This window comes from Grus americana, chromosome 2 (assembly GCF_028858705.1).
Source record: "Grus americana isolate bGruAme1 chromosome 2, bGruAme1.mat, whole genome shotgun sequence".
Taxonomy (NCBI): Eukaryota; Metazoa; Chordata; class Aves; order Gruiformes; family Gruidae; genus Grus; species Grus americana.
The window spans coordinates 43,627,019-43,640,400 of NC_072853.1; the positions used below are offsets into that span (position 1 = coordinate 43,627,019).

The 13,382-nt window shown below is 37.8% G+C and overlaps 1 protein-coding gene across 2 annotated transcripts in view; it reads left to right on the top strand.

Annotated features, from left to right (window-relative positions):
- The window catches only part of ATP6V1H (ATPase H+ transporting V1 subunit H), a 48,614-nt gene that overhangs the window by 10,948 nt on the left and 24,284 nt on the right, over positions 1 to 13,382 (top strand). For both annotated transcript variants that reach the window (XM_054816108.1, XM_054816107.1), the window contains exons 4-9: positions 229 to 318; positions 4,918 to 5,031; positions 7,526 to 7,630; positions 8,683 to 8,736; positions 11,576 to 11,673; positions 13,177 to 13,369. In XM_054816108.1, the coding sequence (XP_054672083.1) occupies positions 229 to 318; positions 4,918 to 5,031; positions 7,526 to 7,630; positions 8,683 to 8,736; positions 11,576 to 11,673; positions 13,177 to 13,369 (654 nt within the window). The remainder of the gene's footprint in view (positions 1 to 228; positions 319 to 4,917; positions 5,032 to 7,525; positions 7,631 to 8,682; positions 8,737 to 11,575; positions 11,674 to 13,176; positions 13,370 to 13,382) is intronic.

Genomic DNA, 13,382 nt, shown 5'->3' on the forward strand with positions numbered 1-13,382 from the left:
TCATTTGAAAGCCATAAAACATTTTTAAAGGGTAATGATCAACGTGACAGAAAATTTTCTTGTAATATAATGCCAAATGTATTCATCTTTTATTGCAATTGAATAAGATGTTGGGATGCTCAATGTTTATGTAAGACTTAACTGTGAATTGATGAGGTCCTGTTTTATGTTATCAAAAGGAATGAAGACAATTGCTAATACTAATTTTAATGTCTCTTATTTTTCTAGTGTGCTAAAACATTTATAAACTTGATGACTCATATCTCCAAGGAACAGACGGTTCAGTACATTCTGACAATGGTTGATGATATGCTGCAAGTAGGTCAATAACCTGTCTTACTTTTCAGTCTTTAAATACATGCTTGAATGTTTCCTTAGCCTAATTCAGGTCTCTTCAGGTGTTCATCATCATACTGTATTAAAAAGATTCTTTTAAATTTTCAGATCTTGTCTTCAGAAGTTAAATGTTAGCACTAAAGTTGTACATATATGTGTTCATATTCTGGAAATAAAACATACCTGTATGTTTGTCTGTTGGCTCTCAACCATGTTTGCAAAACTTTCACGTTCAGGCATGATTTGTGACCTCAGCCCTTTACTCTTGTGTAGACAAGATATGATTTCTAACTTGAAGTTTTTGAAGCTTTTCCTACGAAGGTGTTAATTTGGCCACCCTCAGCAAGAAGGTGTAGTTTCTGCAGCTTCATGTTTTCAATGTAAGTTAGACTGTTTAGGACAACATGTTCTGAAATTCTGTATGGCTTAATTATAGAACAGGAACTTTGGATTCAATGAGATACATAGCTCTTTGTAGCTATGGGATACAGTGACTTAGAAGAGTAGGCTATTAAATTTGGTGTCAGGACTGCTGTGCTCACCTGGACAAGTCAGGAGGAGACTTTACTCAGTCAAATAATCCTGCTTTTGTGTTTCTTTGCTCTCTAGTAGGCGATGAGAAAGTGGTCAGAGTGATGATGTAACAAGATGGATTGAGTTGTGCGAGGTTTTCACCTGGTATTCAAGTAGAGTATCTGGTTGTCTGACAGTTTCTCTTCTGCTGTTTTATGTTATATTTAATACAAGGTTACAGTGAAATGTGTTTAGTGATGACTTAACGGTTTAGGGCATTGCCCTAGGAGGTGAACCATGTGAGTTCTAATTGCAGCTCTGAGTATTCAGTATTGCCAACAGGTAAGTTGCAGAGTATTGAACCTCTCCACTGTACATATAACAGGGGGATTATGGTATTCTTTCAGGTGGCTGTCTGCACATTAGAGCCCTGACGGCTAGAACAATAGCTAGTGGTGGTGGCAGCAGTTTATTCATGCTGGTCTGCAACTTTGTCACTCTGACCCTCTTCCTCTTTTCTTTAGATTTACTTTTTCTCAAGTGTGATACAAACATCAAGCAGCAGAGAAGACAAAAGGGAGCCTCAGTGGCATTCCTTGATAAGAACACTGAGTTGGGACTGCCTTGTTTTGGTTTACGCATTTGATGACAAGCTTTGCCTTAGTGTGTGAGAACTCTGTTTCTTATGGCCACTTTTGTGAGCAATGGGTCTCATTTTTTGTGTAAGATGTGTTGGTAGCCACAGAAGTAATCGTTTCACTTGCCCTTCTTTGGAACTTTTTGTATTAGTAAGTCTTGTTTTGCTTATGTGCTTTGACATTAGCACATAGCCTATAGCTACAATATGTAATAGTGACAATATCATCTCCTGTGCTGTGGAATTAATGCCTCACAGTCAAAGGCTTTCACTGGCTCACACTTGAACAATTGCATTAGTTCTAGGTGGTCACAGAAAGTAGTTTTGACTAATCTCTTAATTGCCCTATTGGTTCTGTCATATGTGTCTAGATGAACATGTTTTCTTGACTTTATGGTCATGGACTGACATTTCCATATTCAGGGCGTTACCCTGTCACAGAAGTGTCATGTGTGGAATTATTAATGTTAAACATAATGACTTTAAATAGTCCAGGCTTTATAGTGATAGAGGAGAATAGAGAAGTTGGTGCACAGTATATATTTGCTTCTGTTTGAAATTGGATGCCTTTTTCACTTTAGAAATTCTTCAAGGCTGCACTGGCTTTTGCAATGCTCTGTTGTGACTTTATTATTCAGGGATATCTTGCTGCTGGCAAAGAGGGCTTGTGTGCAGGCATCAGCATCGCATCATCCTAGGCTTCCTAACCCTTCGTGCCTCCACTAGGCAAGGCTGAAACAGGACTTCTGTTGTCTTTTGGTCATGTTCAGATGGTAGAACATGCTGTCAGTGATGCCTTGTGGGCCCTTGGTTGCACACTTTGAAGCTGTAAGATTCTTGTCAGAAAGCAGCATATTGGCCATTGAACTCAGTCAGAGTTTAGTGCAGGATCTCTGAAGACTGCATGGACAGAAGAATCCACGATAGTGGATATGAAGTCTCCTGTCTTTGCCTAAGTAGTCTTAATTCAGTACATGCGAAGATTTTAAGTGAGAAACAAGGACGTGGCCTGTCATGGTGCCACTGACTCTTACAGTAAAATAGTTTTGAGCAAGGATGTTCGCTACAGTTTCATGTGACGAACAAATAGTATTTGAAAGCTGAAACTTCTAGAAACTATTGTAGGTAACAGTATCCGGCTTTTGTCTGTCTTGATAATGACTGTCTGTGGTTCTTCTATTATCTTTCTCTGCTTTTCTTGTGAGGTTGTAAAAATCATACCAATTGTGTTTTGAGCACGCCAAAAGCCTGCCTGGGTGTCTAGGATTGTCCCAGCAGTTCTACTTATGGGTTTAATCATCATTCTAGGAAAGATTTATTTTTTTGGAAGTTTGCAGAACTGAAATTAATGTGGTGATTGCCTTATAAGAATATTACCATTCTGCATATTTCTGAAGGTGGAGAGTGTTAGCATACTGAAATCTCTAAGGAAGCTTTTCTTATTCTATTCACATGATAAATACTTGGAACAATTTCTCTGGATTAGTGACCCTGTCACACTGCACAGTCTGTTAATTATGAAATCTTTAAGAACCTGTGCAGGTCACAGTACCACCCAAGTGAGCTTCATTATGCTTGTTCAGAAATGACAGATGCTAAATAATTCAACTATTGATGTGAGAGCTTCAGGATTTCCTTTTTGTCAGTGTAGTCAGTAGCTGCTTAAGAAGGTGCTGCACTACATATTTCAGGGCTGTAGGCAGTTCTCCACTCCCTCCCTCCTGCCTTTACCCCGCACCTTAACAGCAAACCAGACTAGTCTTCCGACTGACAGCATGTCGAAGCTATTTCAGCTTTCCTGCTTCCAGACCTGTCTGTCTCCTCCTTAGTTATGTTGTAAACTGAACGCATTGCTCTTGTTATTTTTGATCTTCTTAGCAAGACTCTGTGTAGCACAACTGTAGACACTAACAGTGATTTATTTGATCAAACTGCCATTTTTCATCAAACTAGTCCTCACAGAGTGAAGGCTCTCCACCAAGGCACCGTGTTCTTGAGGTCTTACTCTTTTTTATTTCGTAGTTTGCACAGCAAATTTTGAGAGGGTTTTTGAGCGCTTTTTGACACATGCCATATAAAGCATTAATCACTCTAAGGGTTATGACTGTCAGATAACCAGTGACACCTGACCTTACCCAGTCAGTGAGCAGGACAGCAGTTTGCAGCCCCCATGTGGTGCAGTAACCTTTACACTTGAAAGGAAGGGCTGGTTGCAACTCTGATGCTTAGTACCATGCCAGTGTTTGGGTCATGGATACAGTGAGGTCATTTTGTTTGTAATGGATCATACTCCAACAGGCAGGCTTGCCTAGCTGATTCTTGGTCTGTAGAGTTAATAATAGGGTGCTGAATTGATGGAGGAAAGCCCTTCAGCTAGGGGAGTTTGAAAATTAAGTTTATTGGGTAGTGGAGACTAAGATACTCTTCTCATGCGAGTTTCCCAATTGCAGCATTTCAAACAGTTTTACCTTCCTTGATAGGAGTTGTAACTTGGTGGTAGTGACTTGACTTCAGTAGGGAGACATTTGTTTAGAATGAAAGCTTACTATCCACCAGGCTAGAAAGTATATAGAAACACTGAGGAAAAGCAAGACTCTAGGTATTGGATTTTCTGGAAGATTGTCTATATTCTAGGCTTTAGGAAACAGCAGAGCTCCTCTTTCTCCTTCAGGTTTGCATGGCCTCTCTCTGGTCTGCTTTAAGGAGAACCGTAATAACTGCTTTTCACAGTGGTTATTAGGTGAAATGCTTGAAGAAACTGTGCATGGTGCCCAGGTTCAGGTGCTTGTGGTCTCTTGTGGTTTAGCCTAGAAGCCCTGGAGAACAGACTTGTGGTGGCAATGTCCTCTCCTAGGTATGCAGGTTGCCTGAGGTAACAGCTGAACAAGCTGCAGCCTCACCTGGGAGAGAAGAGCTCGCTTCCCATTGAGAGGAATGGAGAGGCAGGGCTAGCTTATGTCTCTGAAGTTTCACTTGTAGCACACGCAGCCAAGTTGAACAACGGGCTTTTGTGTGGAAGTAGCAATACGTGGAAAACTTTGTATGGACTTCATTCAAGCGTAATTGATTGGATGAAGAGTAGTGTTCCTCTGGAAAATGACAGTATTTAGTTAGTCTCTCATTTCTCTCATTCTGATTGCTTAATCAAAAGGATACATCTGTTTTTACTCAAGCAGGTGTTGGAGTACTAAAATATAACTAGGGTTTCAAAATTTGTTTCCGCACCCCTGCCCCAAATCTCTAACCTTAATGTTGGAGTGCTGAAATGAACTGTATCCACAAGTAACTGTGAAACTGCAAAATTTCCATGGGCTATTACAAGCCAGGATACACTCTGATAATGTATGCCAACATAATGAGAAGCAAATAACTGCTTTATGTTGAGTGTTTTTATAAGTCTCTCATCTTTTCTCCTCTCCCAACTTTTACAGGAAAATCATCAGCGCGTTTGTATCTTCTTTGATTATGCAAAACGTGGTAAAAACACTGCATGGTCCTATTTTCTGCCAATGTTGAATCGACAAGATCTTTTCACTGTGCATATGGTAAGTTTTACATGAACCTATCTCTGAGGATGGTAGAGAAAAATGCTGGGTTTATTTTTCTTTAGGATATTTTGGAGTTTGAAGCTACACTATTGCCTGGACTCGAATGTTTTGCAGTCTAGATGAGTCATCTTAATATAAGCTTCACTTGATTACTACATTTTAGAAAGAAAGAAAACTTTTAGAAAGAAAAGTTACATTGTTTATTGAAATTGATATTTCTGGGAGATTCAGTGTCCTGCAAGCACTGCTCTGCAACAGCTAAAACACTGGCGTGTTATCAATGCTGCTTTGGTCACCAGTGTAAAACACAGCACCATATGGGCTGATACGAAGAAAATTAAGACCATCTCAGGCAAGCCCAGTACTACCATGTGCGCTGTACGATATCTGCTGTGCTTTGAGGCACTGGATGCTGCTGGTGTATATGGAGTGACTTTTCTGGAATTCTTAATGTTCTTCTGTCATCTGTGGTGAGAACTGGCCATTTCATCTCAGTAGTTGTTTTTCCTTGTTGGGCAAAAAAAAGGGTTGTGTAACTGCAAATTCCTAATGGAGACCATTGTTTCCATCACTAAAACTCGTGTTATGGTTTCAAGAGAGAGGAAACTGCACAACTATGAATTGTTCTTTGCTGCATACATTTATGCTGGCATGGTATAGTAGAATCAAATCAGTGGCTCAAACCTGACTTGCGTTGTGCTGTGGTGGCAGTACTGGCACAAGGAATTCCAGGCAAGTCCTGCTGTTTGCCCTTAGGTGTGGTGAGGGCAACTGTGTTTTTGGGCTGTGCTGTGACTTGAACCGTGAGCTGGCCTATTTTCAATAAAAATGTCAGGCTTGATGTTTTTAATCTGACTGATTCACTGCATGGCTATGGAAACAGGTTACTTGGTGCAGCTGAAGGAGGAGGCTTTTGTGGGTTTATTCATTTTTGGTTTGGGTGTGGTTGGTTGTTTTTATTTTTGTTTGGCTTGGCTGTTTTGCTGGGTTTCTTTTTGGTATTGCTGCTGAAGACCCATCTTGCTAAACTGCAGTCTGAGCAAACTCAGACAGTATTGGCTTGTCAAGTATACAGGTAAAGTGTACTTTTCCGATCCTTGTGATGCATTCAGTCAGTCTCCCTGGAATGGTGGTTTTCAAGTGTATAATATAGAAATTTCTATGTCTGGTATCATTTTGTTCACAGATGTGTTATTCGGCTATTGTTTCACTACTGCAAAAAACAGATATAACTGTACAAGTCACAGAGAACCTCATGACATGAATCCACTTTAAAACACTAAGTTTGCTTCCTTTCCTTGTGCCTTTTAGTACTCTGTGTATTTTTTTTTTAAAGCACATGAATGCTTTCCAAAACACAGTTTTAGGTTTATGTGTGGAGTGGTTTTTTTTTTTTTTTCCTTACTGTGCACACTGGAAGACTTCTGATACCACATCATTGTATCTGCATAAGCAAATGAAAATAAGTGTCCTCTGTGTCCAGGCTCAAATTCTGCTAGGTATGAATGGTCTGTCATTCAGGTAGCTGTTTTAATTCAGGAGCATGATAAGCTAAAGATCTAATATCTTGTGTTTCAAAGCTGAAGGGATTTTACAGGGTTACTTGACTGCATTCAGAAGTGGACTTGATGCATTTCAGTGTAGAGATTTTGTTCCAGCTTCTCACGATCCCTCCAGAAATCAATGGTGGTGGTGCTGCACACCTGAATGCTGTATAGTGGAAAGGTGCCTGGAACACTCTTCTTGCTGCATCATGGAGCTGTATGCAGGAAAAAAAAACCCTGCCTTGGTATTTTCTTGATTAGACTGCCTCTTTATATATAACTGGCTCAAATGTTGCTGCAAGTAAGCCGCAGGCTGCAATGTAGAGTTACTTCAAACATGATTTGGAAAGGCTGGCATAGAAATGCACTCTTCTGGTTTGTTATGTGTATTCTTGTGCCATAGGCATAATGAAAATTCCTAACCTGACTATGTTTTTACTCCTCAACTTCATTCTTAAATTCCACCTTCCCTTTTGGTTTTTCGCTCTTTTTGCTTCAGTTTAAGTACAAAAATCTAATACTTTGCAGTCATTTGTGTTGGCATATGCTGTAGTTGCTTAAAGTAAGTCTGCTCATGTATGTGTTAGGCCATTAAGTGTCTTACTGTTGATGGATTTCTGAATGTAATGGTGTCCTACAGCAGTAGCTCATTGATAGTTGTTGTGTTCCCCCTGTGCCCCCAAGTTCTTTGTTGATGCCTTGTGAACTTCATCAGCTACAGGTGTCTGATAAATTGTGAAAAATATACCAGTTATTAGGCAGTAGAAGCAGCAAAAAGCTGAAGAAACAAAATTACTAGGCATGGAAAGTTACCTAGTTAGAAAACAGGTAGATTTCTGTAAGGGGCCATCTTTTACCTAAACTTGGTTTCCAGAGCTTATAGGACTTCTCACTGAATCCTGAAATTGCTTTGTTTTGAAAAATCTGTTTATTGCATTCATTTTCAGGCAGCAAGAATTATTGCCAAACTGGCTGCGTGGGGGAGGGAACTCATGGAAGGCAGTGACTTGAATTACTATTTCAACTGGATTAAAACTCAGCTCAGTTCACAGGTAAAAAGCTACTTCTTTTTAAACATTACAGTGACTTTGGAAACTTTTTTTCAGGACTATGAATATATAGATGTGCAAAAAGTACCTTTTTGGTTTTCTTTTTTTAACATGAAATTTTACTTTGTCATTTTAAAATAAAATAAATATCCTTTATTCATACACATAGTTTTAAACTTAGTATTTTATATTTTCTAAGGCTTATTTTATAAGGCTTTTTGCCTCTTCTGTTGGTTAACATTGATTTTCTTCTGGACGCTGAGGAAACATGTGATGAGGGGTTTTTGTCTCCCTGTATTGTTTTGTTGCTCAGAGCTTTTTGCCAGGAATAAAAATCACATGGCAGCAGGAAGTGAATATCAAAACTTTTTTCCAATTTACTGTAGTACAAAGCTTTTATTTTTAGTCCCATTTCTTGATACTAAATAAATCCTGACTTATTTGGACAGTATTTTTTATGGCACTAGCTCAGTATGAACTGCTTACTGCTGGTTTGTCCTTCAAAGACTAATTGTTCTCTGTTGTGTTAATTTTTTGAGATTTTCCTTTCAAACCTTTTAAAAACCCAGAGATTTGTCATTCTCTAAGGCAGTGTTGTAGCAGAAGTGGATTCTGGAGAGCAGAGAGATATTCAGTAACTTTAGTAATGGTATATTTTTTCATAGCTTTCCAAATTTGGTTTATTAAAAAGGAGTCTTATTTTTTTCTCTGGAAGAAGAATCTTAAAGTTGGAATTTCTTTCAGAAAGATTCAAGAGAACATTTTTCAAATTTTAAGATAAGGATGGATAGAAGTCTTAAGTAAACACACACTTAATAAGTAAAATTAAATCTTAATATACCAGGATCAGCTCCAAGCATATTCTTTTAGACATAGTGCGTGTGGGAAATAAATACTTTTCTTGCTCAATATATTATCATAATATATTGTATCTAATAAATTCTTAATCTTTTTATGACTAGAGAGATGGGAGAATTGAAAGAAACTTGGTAACAACTGTTCTATAACGGTGAAGGACAACTCTGATTTTAAACTTTTTTTTTTTTTTTTGCTAGAAACTGCGTGGTACAGGAGGTTCTGTGGAAGCAGGAGCAGTCTCCACAAGTGATGTGAGTTTATCTTTGAAATCTGTCGATTTGCTATTTTGAACAGGTGATATCCACTGTTCGGATTAAGGTGCAGAGCTATTCTGGTGTACTTGGAATCAGAACTGTACAACACCAGAGTGCCAGGTGATGGCGCCAAGAAACAAAAGTATTTTTAAAACACTGATTTCACAGAAAATGCTGGTAGTGGAAGTATGTATTCTACCAGTTGGTTTGGGTTGTTAAAACTGCAGACATATCTAGCATTCTCTGTGTTAAATCTTGAAAAAAATGATACGCAATTAATTTAATACTTGAAACAATACTGTTTAGCACTGAACGATTAGACTTGTAGAAGAAACCTGAGACTAAGAAGCTTTTGGCTCTTGTGATGTGCAGAACTTAGAAAGGGCATGTCAGATAGTAAAGCTAACGTTGCCCCTCAACCTCTGTAGTATGAAATTACAGGAGTGCTTTCAAAGCTGTAAGATTCTCATGTTTGAATAGCTTGAATTTAGGGGAAAATGGATTGTCCTTTTCGCATCAGTATTTATACTGAATTTCATGTCGTTATAATGGCTGTTAAGCTTGGAGATGAACTGCAACAGTATAGCAAATGCAAGTGATCATCATAACTGAATTTTCTGTTTTTGTTGTGGCACAACGAGGTGGTTTATTGTAGCTTTTGAATGTGGAGTAGAATTCAGTTCAGTCTTTTGTTCCTTTTGCAACCTGAAAGTGTTCACAGTTTTTTAGAAGACTTAAATATGGACCTGAAATTTGTTTTTCTTCTAAATATTGTCATCGCTTTAAAGTGTTAGCTTCCTGTAGAGAAAAGCCTCTTAAATTACCACCTGACTGGGGTTTAAAATAGAAAAGATGAAAGACTGCTATGCATGACCATGGATAGGGGGTAAAATTAAGGACCTGAGCATAGAAGTTGAAGTATTTCAATATTTCATATGCAGTTCTGTGTGTCATACTGTTAGGTTTTGTTAGGCTGACAGCCCTTGGTCATATAGATTTAAAAGAGTAAATAGTTCTACAGCATGCACCACCACTCATTATGGAGCTGCAAGCCCTCCTAATGTGCTTGGAAATCTTTATTCATTGTCCTGTAGCACTGCATGGATGTACTGTACCACTGTAGGGCCCCAAAGGAGCAGAACTGATCGTGCAAATATATTCTAGGATAATTAAGTTAGTTAAGTATTGTCTTGACTTTGTTAGTGTTCTGATTTCAGATCTAGCTTGTACAGGATTTTCAAGCCAGTCCGAACTAATTTATTTCAGAGTAAATTAGAGATGTAGCTGTAGCATTTTACACAGGAAATGAAGGCTGGAATTTATTACGAAATTTCAATTATAATAGTGTGCAAAGAGAATGCTTTTATGACACTCTTTAAAAAGAAAACTCCCAAGTTTAGTAGTGCACAGGTTGGTGGTGCAGATAAGTTAATACATTATTTGGAGGGGGAGGGCTGTCTGTGTATGCATAGCTGTTTTACTTGCATGGTGTGTGAGAGTGAATACCTACCCAGGGAGATGAACTTTCTGTATAATGATTTGGGCCTAGATGTTCAGACTTGGTTTTTACATAAAGGTCTTAATCTCTGATGAGAAACACAGAGTTAATTCATCTTTATTGTAAATACTGCTTATTGTCTCTTTTCTCTTAATATGGGATTGCCTGACTTCTTTCATCCGTTAAATGTTTGAAAGGTTTGACCTTGTATTATGTGAGTGATCTACTGTAAGACTTTCAAGACACTCAGTAAAGAAAAAGGCTTATAGGGGGAAAAAAAAATCCACCCCAACATTTTATCAACACCATATGTGAGTATTAGTAAAGATAATGCCAGAAGATGAGCAAAAGAGGAAAAAAAACAAAGCTACTTCTGTTGTACTTTGGGGTCTTTCCGCTGCTGTAGCAGAAGGGACAATGAATTGGCCAAAACCCATTTTTGAACTGCAGCCCTTCTGAGCAGTAACACAGAAAATACATGCTTTTAGAGATGAAAAGCTGTTTAATGATTCTGTCTTTGTGCCTGTTCATATAGGAGTCTGAATGAAAATAGAATTCAGTGGTGCATCTCTTGGCATTTTCCTGATAAGAAAGTTTTTTAGTCTTGTTATTCTTTTCTTAGCACAGTATACTGTGCTAAGCTTTTAATGAAAAGAAGAAAAAATTAAAATGCTAAGTTAAACTTTGTGGATGATTTTGCATACTCATTTTTTAATGGTATTTTTTGTATAAATATACATCTCATTATGATAAGCACGGTACCTATTGTGTGGCATACGCGTAGGAAAATATACAATTGTAATGACACCACTGCTAGTTTAACTTGGAGAATGGGAAGAACCTGAGCCCAGAAATCCCTTTTCTATAATGACCTCTAGCAAACTTCTTCAAGTTTGGTAACCAGTTTGCTGCTTTATTTCCCCAGGGTTTGCTCAATAGAGTAACAATTGATTCTGTGGATGAAAGGGCTCTGGCAGTATAATCAAACAGAAAACAGCCTTCATTCACAGATGCTGAAAGAAGGCATGTTCAAATGGTCTATAAAAATCCATTAGGGTAATGTAAAATGGTATCACTTGCATAACACTTCTTTCCTATTCAAAACTCTTCTCTATTTATATTTTGCTTTCCCCCTCTTCTTGTGAGATTTTTTTTTTTAAAGGGAGGGTTTTTTTTTTTTTCATAAGGGTGAGCCTGTTTAACTCGGAAGGATTGGTGAAGAAATGTGTGTTGAAGTATGCCAGTAAAAACTAGTAAAGCCTAGTTTGGAAAACTGAACTTCAGCACTTACTGCATAGTTCTTCTTGTAAGAAGTGATGTGTTCTTCTTTTCACCCAGAGCTCCCAGTATGTACAATGTGTTGCTGGATGTCTGCAGCTGATGCTCAGGGTCAATGAATATCGCTTTGCGTGGGTAGAAGCAGATGGAGTAAATTGGTGAGCATTTATTTCAATTTATATGGATATACTTGCACTTAAAATAACATGTTCCCCAGTGACCTCTTTTGGAATAGAAGTCTCCTGCAAAAGACAGCTGCTGTATTTGAGTACAAAACCTATTTGTTTTCAAACATTAATACAGTCAAACAGGCAAATTGAACTTGCAGATATAGGTACCAATGTTGAGGCTTTAATGCTACTTTGTTCTTCATTAAAAACTGCTTAAATAAATATCTGAAGGGGAATACAGCCATTTGTCTTCAGCTGAAGATGCTCTGGTTTTCATTGAATAGAACAAGGACTAACAAAATGAGTTTCTGCCAGTCTTTCTTGTCTTTCAATTTGGAGCTGTTCAGTCTGAAAATATTAGTGAAAGGAGAAACATGTTCTAGAGCTAAGCTCAATTTTTTTCCACACATATGACTTCAAGTAGTCATTCTTTTATCCACATGTTCTTCACAAATAGCTTTGCATGAGGCTAGGATGTTGTCACTCATATTATTTAAAAAATACCTGTCTAAAAATAACTTTCTGTCATACATGCCTCTATTGGGGATGGTGGCTATACAATTTGCACTTTAAGAAAAAAATACCCTTGTACTCTGAAATGGAGAAAAGTCAAAGTTGCCAGTGAAGTGAGAGTTCAGAAGATGTTTGTGTCTGTCAAGACAAGGCTATCGAAACAAACTTTTTCACCAAGGAAGCTGTTTAATAAGCTATTAAAGCATTGCAATAAACCTGCATTTCAACAAATTTGAATTTGTCTTTATTTTGATAGCAACGATCTTGAAAGTAGTTTGGTTTATTTTCTGTTGTTTTGTTATCTTTATTTTTTTTATTAAATTGGGCTTTTTTTTTGAATGGGCTTGTGAATTGCTTATTAAATTTTCAAAACTTCAGCTGAACAAAGTTTTTGTATGATTTCTTCTTGGAGATCTTATGATATTTCTTTTCTAGCAGTGCTTTGTATATCTGTGATGTGTATATCTATAAGTTGTTTCATGAGAACTCACTTGTTAATGACTATTTCAGCTCATCTTGGGCAGTTCTGTGGAGACATACAATTAAGGAAACAAGTTCTATTTGTGTAATTTTGTTCTGTCTGTTTACTCCTCCTCTTTCTTGACTCTGAAGGAGTAGCTATGTGTTTCTCTTTCTCCTAGAATGACAAATCGTGCTCTAAGCATGCCACTAGCAAAAGAGTCTCAGTGAACCTGAAGATGGATACAGTACCACATCAGTTCACATGGGAAAAGCTGCTTTACAGCTGTAAGGCTAAGGAGGAAATAACCATCTTTAAAAGATGGTTTTCTGAACAAGCTGCTTGTACAATGATAAATACTGGTGCAGGATTCTGTGAAGCGTGTGTAGTATATTCACCCTCAGCAGCTCTTTCCAATAAGTTCCTGTTCACCATTTCTTTTAACGTTTCAGGGTGCAGCAGTACAATATGTGCAGTCTTTATTTAAAAATCAAATGTATGCTATGTTAATTTTTCAGTATCATGGGAGTCTTGAGCAACAAATGCGGCTTCCAGCTCCAGTATCAGATGATTTTCTGTGTGTGGCTGCTGGCATTTAGCCCTCAAATGTGTGAATATCTCCGTCGGTATAATATTGTTCCAGTGCTGTCCGATATTCTTCAGGAATCTGTCAAAGAGAAAGTAACTAGAATCATCCTTGCAGCATTTCGGGTAAGTGTCTGTT